Below are 20,269 nucleotides of genomic sequence, written 5' to 3' on the forward strand. Positions count from 1 at the left end.
ACTCTTGGTGGAGTGGGGAGGATTTCATGAAGGATGGATCTCATTTCAGGGCAGGATTTGAGGAAGTCGTATCCCTGCTGGAGACCCACATTCAGAGTCTGGTCCAGTCCCGGAAAGTATCCTGTCACAAGTGGGGCACTTTTGTGGTTCTTCTGTGGGAGGTTCTGGGTTTGAGGGAATGAGGAAGTGGCTCTGGTTATTTGCTTCTGTACCAGGTTGGGAGGGTAGTTATGGGATGCGAAAGCTGTTGTCAGGTTGTTGGTGTAATGGTTCAGGGATTCCGGACTGGAGCAGGTTCGTTTGCCACGAAGACCTAGGCTGTAGGGAAGGGACCGTTTGATGTGGAATGGGTGGCAGCTGTCATAATGGAGGTACTCTTGCTTGTTGGTGGGTTTGATGTGGACGGACGTGTGAAGCTGGCCATTGGACAGATGGAGGTCAACGTCAAGGAAAGTGGCGTGGGATTTGGAGTAGGACCAGGTGAATCTGATGGAACCAAAAGAGTTGAGGTTGGAGAGGAAATTCTGGAGTTCTTCTTCACTGTGAGTCCAGATCATGAAGATGTCATCAATAAATCTGTACCAAACTTTGGGTTGGCAGGCCTGGGTAACCAAGAAGGCTTCCTCTAAGCGACCCATGAATAGGTTGGCGTACGAGGGGGCCATCCTGGTACCCATGGCTGTTCCCTTTAATTGTTGGTATGTCTGGCCTTCAAAAGTGAAGAAGTTGTGGGTCAGGATGAAGCTGGCTAAGGTAATGAGGAAAGAGGTTTTAGGTAGGGTGGCAGGTGATCGGCGTGAAAGGAAATGCTCCATCGCAGCGAGGCCCTGGACGTGCGGAATATTTGTGTATAAGGAAGTGGCATCAATGGTTACAAGGATGGTTTCTGGGGGTAACAGACTGGGTAAGGATTCCAGGCGTTCGAGAAAGTGGTTGGTGTCTTTGATGAAGACTCCCCAGGAGTAAATGTGGCAGTATACATGTGATGTGTTACGACAGCAAAAGGAACCTGTGATCACTGAAGGCAGTGCCACAAGTTCCTCCAAAAATCGTAACACAACACACACACAAATGTAATACTTACTAATGTAAATCCACCCGATGATGGAGGTTTAAACCTTCGAAACGCATCGTGGAAATAAATAAAACGGTGACTGGTAACAGTAAACTTGTTGTTTCATTTAATGTCAGTAACAGTCACGGTAAAGCCTAACCTAAAAATGTTCGCATTTAAAGTTATATATTTTTGTTGCAAATATTTGGATGTTTCTTCAGATATGTTGTGATTTTGAGGTTTGATTGCGGTGGTGTCTGAGAATACAACCTATTTTATTTCTTTTTTGACTATTTATTTATCTCCCCCCCCCCCCCCCCCAAATGCATAATGGATTTTGCTTCAATACTGATATGAGTCTGTTTCAATGCCTCTCTTGCATCCAAATATATCATCTACCTGCCACTCCCTCATTGGCTGCGTAGAACCAGCAGCTGACCTACTTCCTTTCATTCCCATAATACGTCATGGTGAATGTTGACAGCATTGTGGTACAAAACACGTAAGTATCCTCTGGATCCTTTCTACGTTTTTACTGTCTCTTACAGAAATGAATACTGTTGTTGAGTATTTGTACAACTTTAAAATCAATTCAATTCAGACTACAAATTGTTTCAGGCAAACCTAGTTAAAAGTGGTAGATGTTCATAAAGAGCTAAAGTATGCAGTATAGATTTCCATGGTTGGGAGCATGACATAATTGCTGCCCCGTTGCTATTCCCCTCAGTTATCGTAGATCTCAGCCAAGCTGGTGTCACTGCTTCCCCTTCCAAATTTTCCTTAGTACTGTGTTTGAGCAACTGTGAAACATGGACTGCTGTATCCTCTAGGGTACAATTTATATGTAACAGCAACTAATACATAAGTAAAAGATCACAACCACAATTCAGTCCAATTCTTGAACTTCTGCTTGTCCCACAATCTACTGACATCTGTTGGTATATCTCCAAGATGGGTCTTCCACTGTAATTTAATCTCACTGTAACAATTACAGTCAGTTTAATATGGTTTGTTTTGTTTGTTAGATATTTCATTCTAGATTAATTTTTCCTTTTTGTGTCATGTGAATGTCACTATCATGTTCTAAAGCTGATAATGTTGTTACCCGGTATACTAATGCACAAACAGTGATCAAATTTCTCGTTTGCAACTCACTTAGTAAATCATTACAGTCTCATAATCGAAGAAAATATTGATCTGGGTTCAGAAGCAAGTAATGTTTTTTGAAGGACAACATTTTCACTTTTTAATGTTACCTATACTTAAAAAGCAGCATTAATGTTTGTATACAGCGTCATTACATGTATGAGAACTTTTTGTTGCAAACCTGTTTAAATATGACAAGAGTTTGTAAGGTGATAGAATTTAATACTATTTCCTCCTGTGTTTCACAATATTGTCACATTTTAAGCAGGGCAAGAGATTGTTGTAGTGGCTAGTTCACAGTTTCTTGCATGTCACTTGCACTAGTGTCGCGTGAGTCAAATGACACATGATTGTTAAAACAGTGTCGAAACTGTATCGAGTACTTCAGGATATTGGAAAGTCTCGAGCCTGTTCAAATGAGAGTATAATGTGCCCAGCCCTGCGCTGCCAAATTCTTCAGAATAATCTGCATGTGACTTCAATAGACAAAGCTTAATCTGTAATGTAAGACGACCCCTGTATACTGTATTAAACAATGTAAAAATGTTTACCACTGCAGGAATAGTTTAATTTGCAAGTATAAGATAACCATGTATTCTTTGAATGACAAGTTTGGGAAAATATCCTCATCTCATAATCGGGTAAGTATGGTATGTTAAATAGATTTTCCTGTTCCAACAAGAAAATTTGTGGATGTACCCCATTTGAGATTAAATTGTGGACTATGTAATCAAAGCCAAGAGGTTCTTAATTTTTTGTATAATAGTACACTGTAATCATTTACATAGAGAGTTCTGTTTAATTAACAGGAATTTGTCATATTTATTTGCAGATGTGGTTCTTTGAAAAAATTAATACTGACATCAAATCGCTTAATAACACTTCCTGACGCTGTTCATTTGCTGTCAGATCTTGACGTCCTGGATCTCCGTGACAACCCAGATCTTATCATGCCTCCCAAACCTGTGGAAGTGCAACGTGGAGCAGGCATTGAATTCTATAATATTGATTTTTCTTTACAACACCAGCTGAGACTAGCTGGGGCTAATGTTCCTGCACCAGCTCCTTCAGGCGGTAAGTAATGTACCGGAGACAAATACTGTGAAAATTGTTGTTACTGGTTGAAATTATGTGGTGTATTGATGGGAAATGTATAAAAAATGTTTGATATTGGCTGTGTGGTCAGTACTACATGACAACCTCCCCCTCCACCTCCCCTTTCATCTTTCTCCCTCCTTGTCTTCACATCAGGTGGGTGCATTTCATCCATAGCCTGAGTGACCAGTTTCTCCTTCCCAACCTTCTGGAATCCATTCCTCTTTCCTCCTTGATGAGGAACTAACAATTCTGGAAACTAGGAATAGATATTTTGTAATTTTTGATGTATCTATCAGTGGTATGGGTATTTTTACTCCTGAATGTAAGTACTGGCCAGCCCTTGTAATTTTCCAGACATTTCGAATCAAGACATCTATATATGGGATTTGTGGGTCCATCTTAAAGGAAAAGCACTGTGCACGTAATGACTAGACTTTTCACATCACATTATAGTGTGGATCAAGTCTGCTGAGATTTCTTCCGCTTTGTGGAACTAAAACAAACTATTTTGTGGCATCAGTTTGAGTCTTCGTAAATCTTCCTCACTGAATCATAATATTATGTCTTGACAGATTGTTTTGACAGGATGTGCAAGTGCATTAACATTGATTCAAATAGGGTATTTTTGATAAGATACGAAAGCAAGTTCTTGTAAAAAAGTTTAATTACTTTCTCAAAATGCTGAAAAATTCGTTCATAGATTTTTGGTGTAAAATGAACAAACAGAACATGGTGTTGATTAGTTTTTTGCTAAAAATACGACTTGAAATTAAATTATGTATTTGCAGAATACTGTACCTTATACACCTCTCCTTAAATGAAGTTTTTCCTTCTTCTTTGCCATTCTGTACTGCTCTTTTTTTTACCACTTTTTACTGAGGCTCAGAAAATGTGACACATCATCATTATTTTGTATCTTGCTTGTTCCGTTGGTTTTCCTGGTATGTATTACTTCAACTCGTACAGTCAGCTATTTCTTTAAAGTAGTCTGAGGGGTTTTTCAGTTTTTTTAATAAGGTCAACATAACTGATTGATTGAATTCAAAGTTGTTTTACGTTAAACAAACTGAAGCTTTACTGATGTACAAACAATATTTTAGGCACCAGTAAGGATCCTATTGCAAGGAAGATGCGACTCAGGAGAGGACGTCGTGACCAGGAAGAAGCAGATCAGGACCAAGCAAAAATTCTTAAGGTAACACATTACAAGATTTTAAGCTTATGAGATGAGAAATAAATGGAAGAATACCCACCAAGTAGAAGACACATTGAGCAGCAAACAGGCACTCACAAAGGACTGTAAGTTACATGCATGTCTGAAAAAACAGATGGTGTTGATGCTCCACAGTTGTGGGAAATAATTCAAAATTAATTCACTAAATGTGAAGTCCTTTATATCAGCTGTGCTGGGTGTAGTTCTACCACCCAATTGGTCACCTTAACACTTTTGGCTGTCCTTGGACTCACCCAAACTTCCATATGTCTCACTGTCTATCGCTTGCTTATATTGCAGTCCACTGAATTTGTTACCTACTGCTTGCAACATTACTTGGATTCCCACTTGAAGGTGTGCCAACCCCCCCTCCCCTCCCCCCCCCCCTCCCCCCACACACACAGAGGGAGAGATACAAAATTATTCTATATGATTCTCACTATTCTATATGATTCTCACTTGAGAGCCAGATACTTAATCATCTGCTGTTATCTATATCAGCCATATTTTGTACCATTGTTTCATTGGCCTAATTTTTATTGTAACAGTATCATATAGAGGTAAACAAAGTCTAGCACATAAACTGCAGAACCTCATAGGATTTAAGGGAACAAGAAGTGTACATTGCATATTGAAGTTAGTAGGCCTCAGTAGATTATTGTATAGTACAGTAGAATTCTACAACATTTTATACTAAAATATTCCACTTTTTTGTGATTATCATCATCTTAAATGATTTAATGTCAGTTGCTTGATAAAGGCCACCTCTAGACTTTTCCATTTGTTTTGGTCTTTAGTAGTTTTCATCTATTTTGTTTTTGCAGATTTTCTTGTGTGATATATAAGCCTTCTATTAAGTCACTGTCTCGGTATTTTCTTATCTCTTAGAATCCGGCAAAAAATTTCCTTGGTCTATTAATCATTCATTCACCTGTCTGAATATTTCAGCCATCTCCATTTCATTGATATTACACTCTTAATCACATTTCCCATTCCAATCTGTTTGTTTTCCTTTCTCTACTATTACACAACTGGCCATTAAAATTGCTACACCAAGAAGAAATGCAGATGATAAATGGGTATTCATTGGACAAATATATTATACTAGAGCTGACATGTGATTACATTTTCATGCAATTTGGGTGCATGAAAAATGAGAAATCAGTACCCAGAACAACCACCTCTGGCAGTAATAACGGCCTTGATACACCGGGGCATTTTGTAAAACAAAGCTTGGATGGCGTGTACAGGTACAGCTGCCCATGCAGCTTCAACACGATACCACAGTTCATCAAGAGGAGTGACTGGGATATTGTGATGAGCCAGTTGCTTGGCCACCATTGACCAGACGTTTTAATTTGATGAGGAGAATGTGCTGGCCAGGGCAGCATTCAAACATTTTCTGTATCCAGAAAGGCCTGTACAGGACCTGCAACATGTGGTCGTGCATTATCCTGCTGAAATGTAGGGTTTCACAGCGATCGAATGAAGGGTAGAGCCACGGGTCATAACACATCTGAAATGTAACGTCCACTGTTCAAAGAGCCGTCAATGCAAACAGGAGGTGACCGAGACGTGTAGGCAATGGCATCCCATACCATCACGCTGGGTGATACGCCAGTATGGCGATGACAAATACAGGCCTCCAATGTACGTTCACCGCGATGTCTTCAAACACGGATGTGACCATCATGATGCTGTAAACAGAACCTGGATTCATCCGAAAAAATTACGTTGTGCCATTCATGCACCCAGGTTCGTTGTTGAGTACACCATCGCAGGCGCTCCTGTCTGTGATGCAGCGTCAAGGGTAACTGCAGCCGTGGTCTCCGAGCTGATTGTCCATGCCACTGCAAACATCGGTGAACTGTTCATGCAGATGGTTGTTGTCTTGGAAACGTCCCTATCTGTTGACTCAGGGATTGAGACGTGGCTGCACGATCCGTTACAGCCATGCAGATAAGATTCCTGTCATCTCGACTGCTAGTGATATGAGGCCGTTGGGATCCAGCACGGCGTTCTGTATTATGCTCCTGAACCCATCGATTCCATATTCTGCTAACAGTCATTGGATCTTGACCAACGCGAGCAGCAATGTCACGATACGATAAACCGCAAATGCGATAGGCTACAATCTGACATTTATCAAAGTCGGAAACGTGATGATTTGCATTTCTCCTCCTTACACGAGGCATCACAACAACATTTCATCAGACAACACTGGTCAACTGCTGTTTTTGTATGAGAAATTGGTTGGAAACTTTCTTCATGTCAGCACATTGTAGGTGTCGCTACTGGCGCCAACCTCGTGTGAATGCTCTGAAAAGCTAATCATTTGCATATCACAGCATCTTCTTCCTGTCGGTTAAATTTCGCGTCTGTAGCATGTCATCTTCGTGGTGTAGCACTTTTAATGGCCAGTAGTGTATTTTCCAAAATGGTTTCTACACGAAGCATCTGTGTGTTAAGTGCTGTAAGTCAGAACTGGTAATAAACACCATTGGTGGTTTGGTTTTGAAGTTCTATTTAGTTTACTAATAAAAAATGAGCCTGATGTTACAACTGTTTACATTTCTAACAGGTTCTGGAAAAATATTGTGAACGGTGTTTTGACATTCATTTGAGATGTAACCCTTGATGTCCAGCCATTTAGGAAAATTTTAGGCCCAGAAGACCAGCCATTATTTAAAATATTAGTGGCACATTTGTGTTTTGATATATCTTAAAGGGTAACACATGCTAAAAATGACCAAGCTTCAAGATTAGTTTTTTGTATTTACTTTAGTTCTTTTATAGATTACAAATTATGCAATAACAATGGCAAATAGTGTAATTATCCTTAAAAAAGTGTGAGGTGAGTTCTTGAGCAGTTTTCTGTGGAAAAGTGGAAGCGCTTGATGGAACATGTTTTCAACCAGATAATCCATGAAATGAAATGTTCGGTGCTAGCGTGGAAATTTATCATCATGCTTGTCAGAATATTCAGCTGCTGCAATTTAAGCATTTTCCTAGGATCCTGCCTAACCACAACCCTGGTGGGTGGGGGGGGGGGGGGGGGAGGGGGGGGGGGAAACAGCAAAAAATTTTTAATGACCAATATTATATGTGAAAGCTAAGCTTTCGTTATTGCTATACTTTATGTATTGTTAATTTAAACCATTAACTTTTCCTCATGCTGCTTAACAGTGAGGTTGCTATTGGCCGATTACATCACTTGCCCTATGTTCTGAATATCTGGTGTCATTGTCTGGTGAGGTCACGTGACACGAGCTATGATTGCCTGATAAAAGCACGTCACGCAACGCAATCTCGATTTCAGTGCTTCGGAAGCTATGTACTGTATTTCGTGCAGTATGTATTTATTCTTTTATAATACGAAAACATGCAGTGTACATGTTGCAATGCCTCCAAGATCTTTCCAAAATGTGTTATTTTTTGCTGAGTTTTGTTTTCTAACTGCCAGAAAGTTCTGTGCCAGTGTATAGATACTTTACCATTCAAAGGATTGATAAGTTTTACAGTTCCAAGGGAAAGTATACTGTCGCTTGACACAGAGGAAAAATGCAGGGATTTTTTTCTTCTCCACATATACACCCTGTTATTGCTCACTTCTATAATTTCATTGATGACTTGTAAATGGATCATTGTGATAAATGATTGATCTTCAATGGTTTTCTTGTATATGGTTGGTGATAATTTTAGTGAATATTTTGTGCATTACAGAGACAAGGCTGATAGCTCTGTAGTTTTTTATGCCTTGTCTGTCTTGTTTCTTGTGAAGTAGAAGAATTACAGCATTATTATAGTTTTTGAGATGTGTCTTCATCCATAGACATTATGTAAAAATAAAAATTATTGTAGCTCTTGTTGCTGCTTGTTCTGTCAGCCGCCAACAATGGAGGGTGAACCTTTGACAATGCTAATGTCTTTTTTGGCCAAACATCAGAAAAAATTACTGAACAAACAAACGTTGCCAGTGATTCTGTAAAAGTTTTGAGAGTTCCTTTGGTATTACTTTGCCTACATTCTTAACCATTTCTGTTCAAATACCATCATCATCATCATCATCATCATCAGACATCTTCCTTTTCACTGTACTCAGTCACTTGTGTACTCCTCATCAGACATTACTTTCGAGGTTGTATAAAATATTCTCTATATTCATGCCATGTAAAACAGATTAAAAACTGTAGAGTTGAAGATAATCTACAATTAGTTTATCAAGAACAGTTGGCTGTCATAATTGCTACTACATTGTCACTGTAATCGGCCGTGATTGATCAGCCTACATTATGACTACACACTGCCAAAATAATGTCGATGTTTGCAGTGCTATTGGTGACCATTCAAACGTAAAAACCCTGGTGAATCTCTGTTTAGACTCTCAACATAGTGTTTCAGTGGACCACAAGATTACAGCTACAATGCCAGTTATTGTTGTACATTCTGATTTCTACAGCCTCTTTGATAACAGAATCCTAGTAGATTGATGTGAGGGACAAACATAATTTTGTTTTTATTTGTGAAGCTTTGTTCAGAAAGTGCTGATTTTCCTCTGATTTTGAATCTGCCATGGGGGTTCTATACAACATTCAGAAATAGTTCAAATTGACTGGAGGATGCAGTTGTTTCCACACTGATGAAGTTTGTTGTAAGCTCAAGGGACTGTGAGGTTAAGTATAACCTTAACTGGGTGTGATCTCTCTCATTTTCTTGAGCAGAAATAAAATGCGTCTTATCCTGTGTCTGCTGTGGATGATATCTGTTTGTTAGAAATTGATGTCAAAGAAAAGAAGCAGCACAATACATGACTCACCTTACATTGTTGAACATGTATGTTTTTCCCTTTTTTGGGGAGTGATAATTTAATATCACAACTGTGACAACCATTCTTTTGGGTACATATGCTTAAGTTATTTTATCATGGAATCCAAGTGGTAGTTAAAAGAAACAGCTGTAGCTCTGTGAACAACATATCTGGGCTAGGTGATGGAAGCTCTGCACACTGAGATTTAAGTCAGGATGCTTCGGCGTGCAGTACACACATCTGGTGTAGATTCTACTGAAACATTGAAAAATGTCACCTTTGCTGCTCTTGATACTGAACTAGATGTTACAGTGCATGCCATTCATACATTGGAGAAACTGCTGAAAAATGTTGATGCTGTGTGACCAGATCATAAACTATCATAAACACAGTGTTGGAATGAAGGGCCCCGACCTATTGCATGGCAATTCTTCATACCCCATGTTGTGATTTGCCCCTCATGCAGAATACCTAGTCTCTGATTCATGAACTCCGCCACTGATTTTTATGCAGACTGAGCTTATCCAATGTTGACTATTTTGGTCTCTCTTCCACGCCTTTAGCTTATATTTGAACTCCTTTTTTGTCAAATGAAGTACAGTCCCCTTTAGTTGGCTGATCCTCCACTTCTCAGAATTTTCTCAATAGTACAGGTGGTGCAGGAAATGTCACTCAGTATTGCGTGTTTCCAATCGGATATGCAATTCTGTCTTATTCGCATTGTGTGTGTGTGTGTGTGTGTGTGTGTGTGTGTGTGTGTGTGTGTGTGTGGGCGCGCGCGCGCGGGGGAGCGCGCAAAGCATGAGTGCCCGTTACATGTAAAACCAAGCTGGTGCTCATACACCTTGCTTAAAAAATTAGGTAGCTATAATGCTGAGAAATAACAATCCCAAGTCATTTCCTCCTTTACCTACACACTTAAGAAGAAAGGAGGAAAATAGACACAGCCACCTGTTTTAGAAAAGATGGTGAATCCTTCTTGAATACAATGTCATCATTCTTTGTGTAACCAATTGGAGGTAAGTACTGTGAAGTCCTGTGAATAAATAAAATGAGAAATGGCTAAGTAATAATAGAAATGTTATCTCCCACGAAGTCATTGTTCCTGGTCTCGTGTAACTAAAGTGGTGGTTTCCTCACCACAGTTATCCCCTATAAGAGCCTCAGCATGGTGCAAGAAAAAAATTGTCATTGTGACCTTACACTATAAACAGATGGAAAATTACAGGCTACCTTACAAAGTCATGGATTCCCTACTGTCCGTCTTGTCCAGCAAGGCCCAAAAGATAACAAGACAGACAATGGAGCACCAATTCTGGCTTCCGAGAAAGATACCTTCCCAAAGTAAGAGAAAATGATGATCCATCAATGTGATATCAGACCTGTTGCAAAGCCTCCTTTAGTGTGTTTTAAATGTGTGCTCTTTGGGAGAGTCTTGACACTGTACACTGTACTGTATAGTCTGAGGTATATGGAGAATGTGATTGTCAATCGCATGAGAACGCTCCTTGTAACTACGGAAAAGAGCATTGTCCCAGCTCACTGATTTGCCTGGTCTTCAAAAAAGAATGCATAATACAAGAACATAGAATCTTCAACTGACTGACATAGTTTGACGTACAGAAAACATGTGAATACTTACATCCCAGATAAGTGAGTAGTAGTACCACCTACAGCAAAAGAGAATACTCGCTCTCACTCCCTCAACACTAGGCTGAAATAGTGTCCTAGGCACTCTCCATCTGGGAAAGCGGGAGGGCTGCCTCCCACCCCCAGACACATGCCCCAAACCATCTCGCACATTGACAGCAGCCAGTGGCTACAGGACACATTGGAAATGGCCTGTAGGACAGGCTATTCATATTCACCCAAAAGCAAAAGAAGAGACTGAAGGGAAAGACAGATTCGGTAACCCCGAAGGCTGTGGATCCCCCAATGCTACGTACAGAAATTATACAAATTAACAGTGATCCCCCGCATCAAATACCAGCTCACATTAATTGTGACACCAATTTTCACCGCTTTCACTCCCTTCATGAAAACAGATGCAGTGCAACAGCTACTTCCACCCCATCACTGGACACCAAATGCACTCCACCAAGAAGTTGGTATAGCATTGCAAGAAACCCATTTGCCAGCACACTACTCTCCTATTAGCATACATAACAAAGTATATTACAAAAATCGAGATAACCCTGCATGAGTATTGGGTGGGGTTTGTTGATTGGTCCATGAGACCAATTTTAGTGAACAGATCCTAGTCAGTACTTCTCTAAAAGCAGTTGCTGTATGTACGTGGCCATGCATTGATTTTACGTTCTGTAACATTTCTCTACTTCAGATGTGGAGGTCAAACATCAACTAATCACTGATTTAATCCTGCATCTATTTCCACCCCTACGCATCATAAGTGATTTCAGTCCTCAAAATCCTTTGCAGGACAGTTACACAATCTCTCTGAGACAACACACTATAAAAGGTATTTTTCAGTGACACAACATCCAAATTTTTCTCCACCAACACCAGCTTTTCTGTATTATGCTGATGGAAACTCCCCCTACAATATATTCTTCATTCCTATAATCCCCTTGGTCTCCTCAACCTTTGATAATTGCTGTTGTCTACCTGCCTATCCCCTTCTCTGTTTCCACTCCAGTACACTCATCTTCTACCCCACCAAAGCACCTACGTAGACCTTTCCATTTCTTCACTTCACTCCCCCCCCCTCCCCCCCCCCCCCGCACATCCCCACTGCCCCCCTCACACACACACTCAGCACAGCCTCCCAGTGCTGCATCCAGCAGCCCACAAACAGCACTAATACCCTGCTCTTCCCCCCTCCACACCTCTTCCTTACACCCACTAACCACTCCAGCTAGATTGCAGCTCATGTAATAAGCTGTTTCAGTCGGCCCTTAGCACCTGGAGACAGTGCCCCCCCCCCTCCCCCTCTGTGTGTGTGTGTGTGTGTGTGTGTGTTCTAATGTAATCAACTGACGGAAATAAGGTTTATCTAAAGCAAAGAGTATGATACCCATAGTAAAAGAGTTGAAGTTATTTCATGACAGTAGTATGCTGCCAGAAAATGTGCGTAATTTATTAATTTAATTATGAATATGTTCTTTTGTAATAAACAATGAACTTGTTTAAGATGTTAATATTCAAATAGCTTATTGAATGGAAACCAATAACACTAGGCGAGAGTGCTGTTCTACGACACCACACCACGTAAGGTTCTATAAACAATTCTACAGTTATTTAAGAAACCAGTAAGATAACAACCAGTATAGTGTGAACTGTTGTATGAATTTGTGTGATTGCTCTACTTCTGAAAAAGAACTTGGTATTAGAGCTGAAATATATCTAGCAATCTCTTTGATTGTGCCTGTATTTGAATCAGTATCTCCTCTACCAATAAACACCTAGCACTTTAAAGAATTGAACTAATATGTATGAAACAGCTTCAGATGACTGATTACTTTACAAATGGATTAAATATTTGATGTTAACTGTGCAAGCAAGAGAAAGTTTAGAAGAGGTTTGAAGTTTTGCTTAAAGTTTGTTGGAAGTTGTGAAACATTCTAATTGTGAAATACTGGATGAATATACTTTGGGTAATTTACACTCATTTTCAAGCAAAAGCTACTTTTTTACACATCTCAATGTTTATGACATCATATCTTATGAACTGTGTGCCATACAATGATGTAATTTTGCAGGTCTATTCAGTGATATATGTGGATACTGACTGCAAACTGTATTGCGAATAGGCTGAGTAGGAAAGAAGTAACAAACTAAATATCATGCCTAATGTTGAAATTTGGTAACATGAACAGTGAAAATGTATTAAGCAATAAACATTTTTTCCTTTAATCATTTTGTGGAGGATATCAATGAGAGAAATTATTTTGTAAAATTTTGAAATTATGTGTAAAGTTTGTTGGATGTCACCACTAAGGGCTTTTAATCTCAAATATTGGATGAATCAAGTTCAGGTATTTGTGCACCATCAGTACTGCTGCACCAAGGCAAACATACTGTTCCTAACTGCACCACATACTTGTCTTATTGTGTTAATCTTTAACAGAAGATCATATCTCGTAATGTGACTTGCAGTCTGGCCAAAGTGGCCGGAGATAGTGGTCTGTGTGCATGAGGTGTGCCTGCTTGTGTGAATGTGTGTTTGTTTTCCTTTTTTTCTGAAAATGGCTTTGCTCAGTGTGTAACAGTCTTTTTGCTGTGCCTGTCTGCAACTGACTGTGTCATTCTTACAGTTAGTAGTAATTTACCCTTTTTATAATTGTTGATTTTCCAACCCGGACTTTCCATTCCTTCATTTGGTAATTGAGATAGGACCTATTAGAAATTTACAATGATTTGTTCTTTGCTTAATGAGGAAACTGAAAATATGTGAGTTGTGTTGAGTAAAGAGCCATTATCATCATCATGACTGAAATAGCAGATTGTGAAGTGGAAGCTGACCAAAGACACTGCTGAGGAAAATAACAGCATCACTGTGAAAGTTAGTTCTGTGTATACTGCCAGTAAAGGTCAGATAAGGATACTGTGTGTCACGATGCTGTTGGCATATAGACCTACATTGTGTAACAGCACTCCACTTGTAAGAATACTCGAGTAATCACTATTAATACCCCATCAACACACACCTCCCCCTCCAACAAACCCCCAAACTGTAAAGGGGGTGGGTGAACAAGAATGAGGAGGTGGTGACAGGACAGGGGCTAGAAAATGTTGGATGAAGGTTACCATAAATTGAGGCCAGGTAATTTCTGGAGCAGAATATGTTTTGTAAGAAGAACTCCTATTTGTGCAGTTCAGAAAATCTGGTGGTGGAGTAGAGGATCCAAATGGGTTGGGCAATGAATCAGCCCTTGAAATCAAATGTGTGATGTTCAGCTGCATGTTGTGCCACAGGGTGGTCTACTTTGTTCTTGGCCACAGTTTGGCAGAGGCCGTTCATCATGGTGGACAGCTGGTTGGTAGTCATAGCAATATAAAAAGCCATGAAATGATTGCAGCAGAGCTGGTATATGACATGGCTTATTTCACAGGTGGCTTGGCCTCTCATAGGGTAAAATAAGCCCAGGACAGGACTGGAATAGAAAGTATTGGGTGAATGGATTGGGCAAGTCTTGCACATGGGTCTTCCACAGGAGTAAAGTTACTGTGGCAAGAGGTTGGGATTAGGAATGGCATATAGATGGACTAGGATGTTTTCGGGGTTGGGTGGGTGATGAAACACACCTTAGGAGGTGTGGGAAGGATCTTGGGTAGGCTGTCCCTCATTACTCAGTATAGTGACAGGTAATCATTGCTCTGACAAAGAAAGTGGTTCAGTTGTTCCAATCTAGGGTGGTATTGGGTGAAAAAAGGGGCAATCCTTTGTGGCTCGTTTTTGGGTGTGGTGGGAGGATTGGGGGGGATGGCACGGGAGATCTGTTTGCAGACTACGTCTGGGGGATAGTGCCTGTCTGTGAAGGTGATACCCTTAGTGTACTGGGTAAGTGAGTTGTTGTCCCTGCAGACACACTGTCCCCAGGTGGCAGGCTGTATAGGAGGGATTTTTTGGTGTGGAAGGAATGTGACAGCTGTCAAAATGCAGGTACTGTTGGTGGTTGGTGGGTTTAATGTGGACAGAGGTGCAGATGGAGCAATCAGAGAGGAGGAGGTCAACATCCAGGAAAGTGGCATACTAGGTTGGGGAGCACCACGTGAAGCAGGTGTGAGAAAAGATGCAGAGGTTGTGAAGGAATGAGGATAGGTTGTCTTGCCTGTGAGTCTAGATCATGAAGATATTATTAGTGAACCTGAATCAGACTAGGGGTTTGGCATTTTGTGAGGCTAGGAAGGTCTCCTCTAGATGGCTGGTGTGCCATTTCCCTGCACACCCCCAATCCTCCCATCACACCCAAGGACCAGTGACAAAACAATGCCTCCTTTCTCACTCATTAGTGCCCCAGACTGGAACAACTGAACCACATCCTTCATCAAGGCTTTGGTCACCTATCATTATGCCCTGAAATGAACATCCTGCCCAAGATCCTTCCTACCCCTCATAAAGAGGTGTTCCATCACCCACCCAACCTCCACAACTTCCTAATCCATCCCTATGCCACTCCCAACCCCAACCCCAACCTCTTGCCACAGGGATCATATCCCTGTGGAAGATCCCGGTGAAGGATCTGCCCAATGTGCCCACCCAGCAGTTCCTGCTCCAGTACTGTCACAGGCTATCCTACCCCATCACATGTCATTTAACAGCTCTGCTGCAATCATTGCACAGCTTTATATATTGGAGCGACTACCACCCAGCAGTCCACCAAGATGAACGGCCACTGCCAAACTGTGGCCAAGAGCAGAGTAGACTATCCTGTGGCAAACATGTAGCTGAACATAACATACTTGATTTCAATGGCTACTTCATTTCATGAGCCATCTTCAATCCTCCCCTCCCAGCAGCTTTTCTGTATTGTGCGGATGGGATTTATCCTTACATCCCATTCTGTGCTACTGAAATTAGCCGGGTCTCAATTTATGGTAACCTACTGTCCCCCCACCCTCCAACCACCAGTTTCCACTCCCTCTGTCCTATCACCCCCTCCCTATTCTCGTATGCCCATCCTCTTCATGTGCTGCCCTCTGCCAATGCAACTGCCTGTCTTTCCCCTTTTCTGCTCCTCTCCGTTTTTGGTCTCCTCCCGCCCCCTCCCCCACAGCCTCCAGATGCTGTGCCTGTTGACTGTCCAGTCCCCACATGCTCTGCCATATAGTGCCTTCTGTTCCCCCACCCATATCCTATCATCCCTTCCCCTTCCCCACCATTGCTGCCTCCTTTCTACATGAAATTTGCATTCTGGTCCAAATTCTTGGAGGTGGTACTCATGTGTACGTGAGGTGTGCTTGCTTGTGTGAATGAATATGTGTGTCGTTTCCTTTGCTGAAAAAGGCTTTGGCCAAAAGCTAATGTGTAAGTGCCTTTCCATTGTGCCTTTCTGTAGCTCAGTGTGTCATTTTTGTATTGAAAGTGTAGGGAAAGATAAGATTGCTACTTACCGTGAAGAAGACACACTAAGTTGCAGGGAAGCACTATTAAAGGACACTTACACAAAACTTTTGGCCAGAGCCTTCATCAGAAAAAGAGAAATAGAGAAACACCCCATTATTCATACACAGAAGCAAGCTCACAGTGTCTTTTAATTGTATAAAATGCATGTTTGACCACCAGCTGCCTTTTTTAGATCTGAAACCCAATCTGTTTCAGTCACAGTTTGTGACTGTGTTCATTCATCCAAGCAAGCACACCCCACACAAACATAGTATGTTTGCCTTTAAAAGTGATTCATGGCATGCTCTACATATGAGACATGGCCATTATTTAAGTAATGAAAAATGTGGTGATGTGGCCTAAACTGTTTTAACCCAAATCTATGAAGGTTGTCTGGGACTGAAACCAGTCGATATTTGTGTTTTAAATAAAAAAGCAGCTGATGGTCAAACATGCATTTTATACACTACTTGACATTCCAAAAATGGTCTTGTAATTGTGGCTGTCTGCAACTTAACATGTCATCTTTAAGGTGAGTAGCAATCTATATTTCCCTACATTGTTGATATCCCTAAGTGGAGTTTGATTTTCCTTGCATTGTTGATGTCCCAACTTCAAGTTTCCATTGTTTTTTGTTTATACTTCCTCATTTGAAGGAGTTTCTATTGAAAAAAAGTGAAGGCCGCCCAATAGCAGACTGCACAGTGTGCATAATCCACTAGACAAATATCTTCTAGTATACTATAAAATAAGTTAAAGTGCAGATTCTCATTTGGTGCCTCATTTGCTGTTCACGATTCCAAGCATCACTCAAAGGTACATCACACGTTGTGTAATCTATTTTATTTGTTACCTTTAGACAAATCATTTCACTAAATATTTTACCACATTTGTTCTTTTCTAACTTTTTTATTTTAATGTTTTGTTCAGTAAGCCTGAAATACGGTATATATAAATATTGATTGGTATTCTATTATTGTAAGGAGTGTGTAGATCAAGAGAAAACAAATAAGGTGTTGAGTGAGAACTTAAAGTTCAGTGAGGTATCGAGGTGGTGCTTCTTCCAGTTCCATTGTGCTGCACATTGCTTGAGAAGTGATACAGTGATAGATCACTTACTGGTAGCATCTTGTGCATAATTTCCCACATTGGTGACAGACATACTGTTATCTACCAGGTAGTGGGAACCTTGTGCTTTATGAAAAGATGTGGAAACATTTAACGATTGCAAACACAGCAAGTATTGCTTGGGAGGGTGTCAGTGTTGATTTCGAATTTTGTCACTGCTATTTAAGGTAATTTCACACTTCTGAGTGATCTTTTCTGTTCTTGGTATTCCTCACAAGCATCCCTGCCTTCGGTGTTGCTCAAATACCTTCCATATTTACCAGTGTTTTTGATGGTCTGCCTTGTCTGCACAGTTCAGGTGATGCTCGGAGCATCCTATAGTCGAGTTGACGTAAGGAGATCCCAGACAGTTGGTATCACTGTTACCAGCTTTCTCCTGTGAAGCACTAATGGCTGCAGGAGAAACAGCAATCATCCATAGAGATGAGAGATAACACTGAGGAATTACCATGGAGCCATTTACCAGATCACTTTATTAGCATCTTTTGTTCTTGAAATGCCTTGAATTTAGTACTCGTATTGAAGGTAGCCATTTTGACAGTTAAATATTTCAGTAATGCAACTTGATATGTGCCTAACAGTTAGGCCTAGAGGAGTAGAACGTTTTTTCTTTTATTTATCTGGATAGCAGCACCTTTTCATGAAATATTCCATTTTTTTCTCAGATCATTAAGCTTTTCTGATTTCTTTCAAGCAATTAAATCTTATTTTGCGCAACTACACCTCAGCCTCATGTATTTGGTACCCCATTTCCACTCTTCATGTGGCTATGAAAATTGTGACTAAAATTTCCCTCAAATCACTATTTAAATTTTTTGTTTCCTTATTGGACCTCTTTGTCTACAAAAGCAGCTTCTACAAGGATAGTGGTCAGTTCTGCAACACTGATTGACATTCATCTCTAGGCTTGCATTAAATCATGATTCGATTTGCGCATTCTTGCAAGTGGAATGTGCAGAAGGCTGCTTTTTGAGTTTCTTCCAAATGTGATCCCATATGTAAGGTGAGAATGAAAGTAAATATGACATGGCCTCTATATTGTTTTCTCACTTTCAGTGAGCACAGTGAAGGTAGCAGGTTTTTGTTAATTTTGCGTTCATATGTTTTAAATTGCTTTTCAACCTTAGTCATAAGAATTTGGGTTCTCTACTGTCACCAACTAATTCAGCATTGTTCAAAAAGATTTCGGGCTGGCAGCCAGTCATCGTAAACTTCGTTGCACGATATTTCAGCTGGACAACTGCCAGCCATCTTCAGGTGAGCCACACGAGGACTGACGAAGACATTATCAACTCGAGCTTATATAGTGCACTGATTGTACTGCCACACATGCGTTACAGTCGCGGAGACAGAAGGGCCACACCGCCCAGCAACAGCACCCTCGCTGGTGGAACTGCAATACTCAGCTGCCGTCGGTATTGTCACTGGCCGCAGATATCGAAGTCTTTTGGATCTTCATCTCGAGCAAATTTCAGAGATGACGGGATTAGATGCATTATTCAATTGGTAACCACTGTCACGGTTCATTAGATTTCCCGCAATGTGTATTTCAACGGATTCTTTGATAATGGAGTCCCAACAAGTCATTGCTGTGGCCAAAATCGAAGTTTTGTTGTACTCCATTGAAAGTCCATTAGAAATACAATGTTCCGCAACTGCAGACTTACTGGGTTGCAGTAGACGAGTGCAATGTTGATGTTCTGTACAACGCTCTTCCACTGTACGCATTGTCTGACCTATGTAGGTGATACCACATTGACACAGTATTTTGTAAATTCCTGCCTTCCGCAGTAACAAATCATCCTTCACCGATTTCAGCAAATCCAAAATCTTAGAAGGCGGACAAAAAACCACTTTCACATGAAAATTATTTAAAATCCTCTCTATTTTGAAGGAGATATTTTCAACGAAGGGAAGAAAAGCTAGGGACTTGGCTGGCACGTTCTAGTATTCATCCACTTCCCGGTTCCTTGTTCTAGTTGAGAAAGCCCTGTTAATTTGCCGTGTTGAGTACCCATTGTCTCTGAACATCGTCCTCAAATGTGCAAGTTCCTTATGCAAATTCTCTGCATCCGACACTGTATGTGCCCTGTGCACAATGGTTTTAAGTACGCTCATGGTTTGGGATGGGTGATGGCAACTTGAAGATTTCGGATTTGCTGGGATCGGTGAAGGATGATTTGTTACTGCGGAAGACGGAAATTTACAAAATACCGTGTCAGTGTGGTGTGGCCTATATAGGACAGACGACGCGTACAGTGGAAGTGCATTGTACAGAACATCAACGTTGCACTCACCTACTGCAATCCAGTAAGTCTGCAGTTGCGGAACATTGTATTTCTAACGGACATTCAGTGGAGTATGACAGAACTTGGTATCCTTATTCTCCTTCTGATCCAACTGTTTATTCTAGAATTGCCCCTGGTGGTTACAATTTTCTGGTGAAATGCAATTTGAAAATAATGGGTCGATATGGGGTGCAAGTCCAACAAATAACTGAAAGTATGGACTACCTTTGTGTCTATGTTTTTGATGATCCAACAACATCTTTGTTTATATGTTCATCTTGCCTTTGTAAGATCTCTCTTTTTTTTCTCCATAGTGTTTTGTTCCTAGATTTTTGCATTTGACTTAAGTAATAAAGTCATAATTTTTACAATGTCTGTATTCTGTTGTGGCTCATAGTTTCCACAAGTGATGACTCTGACAATGACAGATGCTAAGCTAATCAAGAGCAAGATCATTTTGCTAACTAAT

The 20,269-nt window shown here is 40.6% G+C and overlaps 1 protein-coding gene across 1 annotated transcript in view; it reads left to right on the forward strand.

The window, feature by feature from the left end:
- The window catches only part of LOC126202413 (protein flightless-1), a 194,232-nt gene that overhangs the window by 62,696 nt on the left and 111,267 nt on the right, over nucleotides 1–20,269 (forward strand). Inside the window, exons 7-8 of the mRNA XM_049936864.1 lie at nucleotides 3,033–3,274; nucleotides 4,399–4,493. Of these exons, the coding sequence (XP_049792821.1) occupies nucleotides 3,033–3,274; nucleotides 4,399–4,493 (337 nt within the window). The remainder of the gene's footprint in view (nucleotides 1–3,032; nucleotides 3,275–4,398; nucleotides 4,494–20,269) is intronic.

Source organism: Schistocerca nitens, chromosome 1, assembly GCF_023898315.1.
Source record: "Schistocerca nitens isolate TAMUIC-IGC-003100 chromosome 1, iqSchNite1.1, whole genome shotgun sequence".
NCBI lineage: Eukaryota > Metazoa > Arthropoda > Insecta > Orthoptera > Acrididae > Schistocerca > Schistocerca nitens.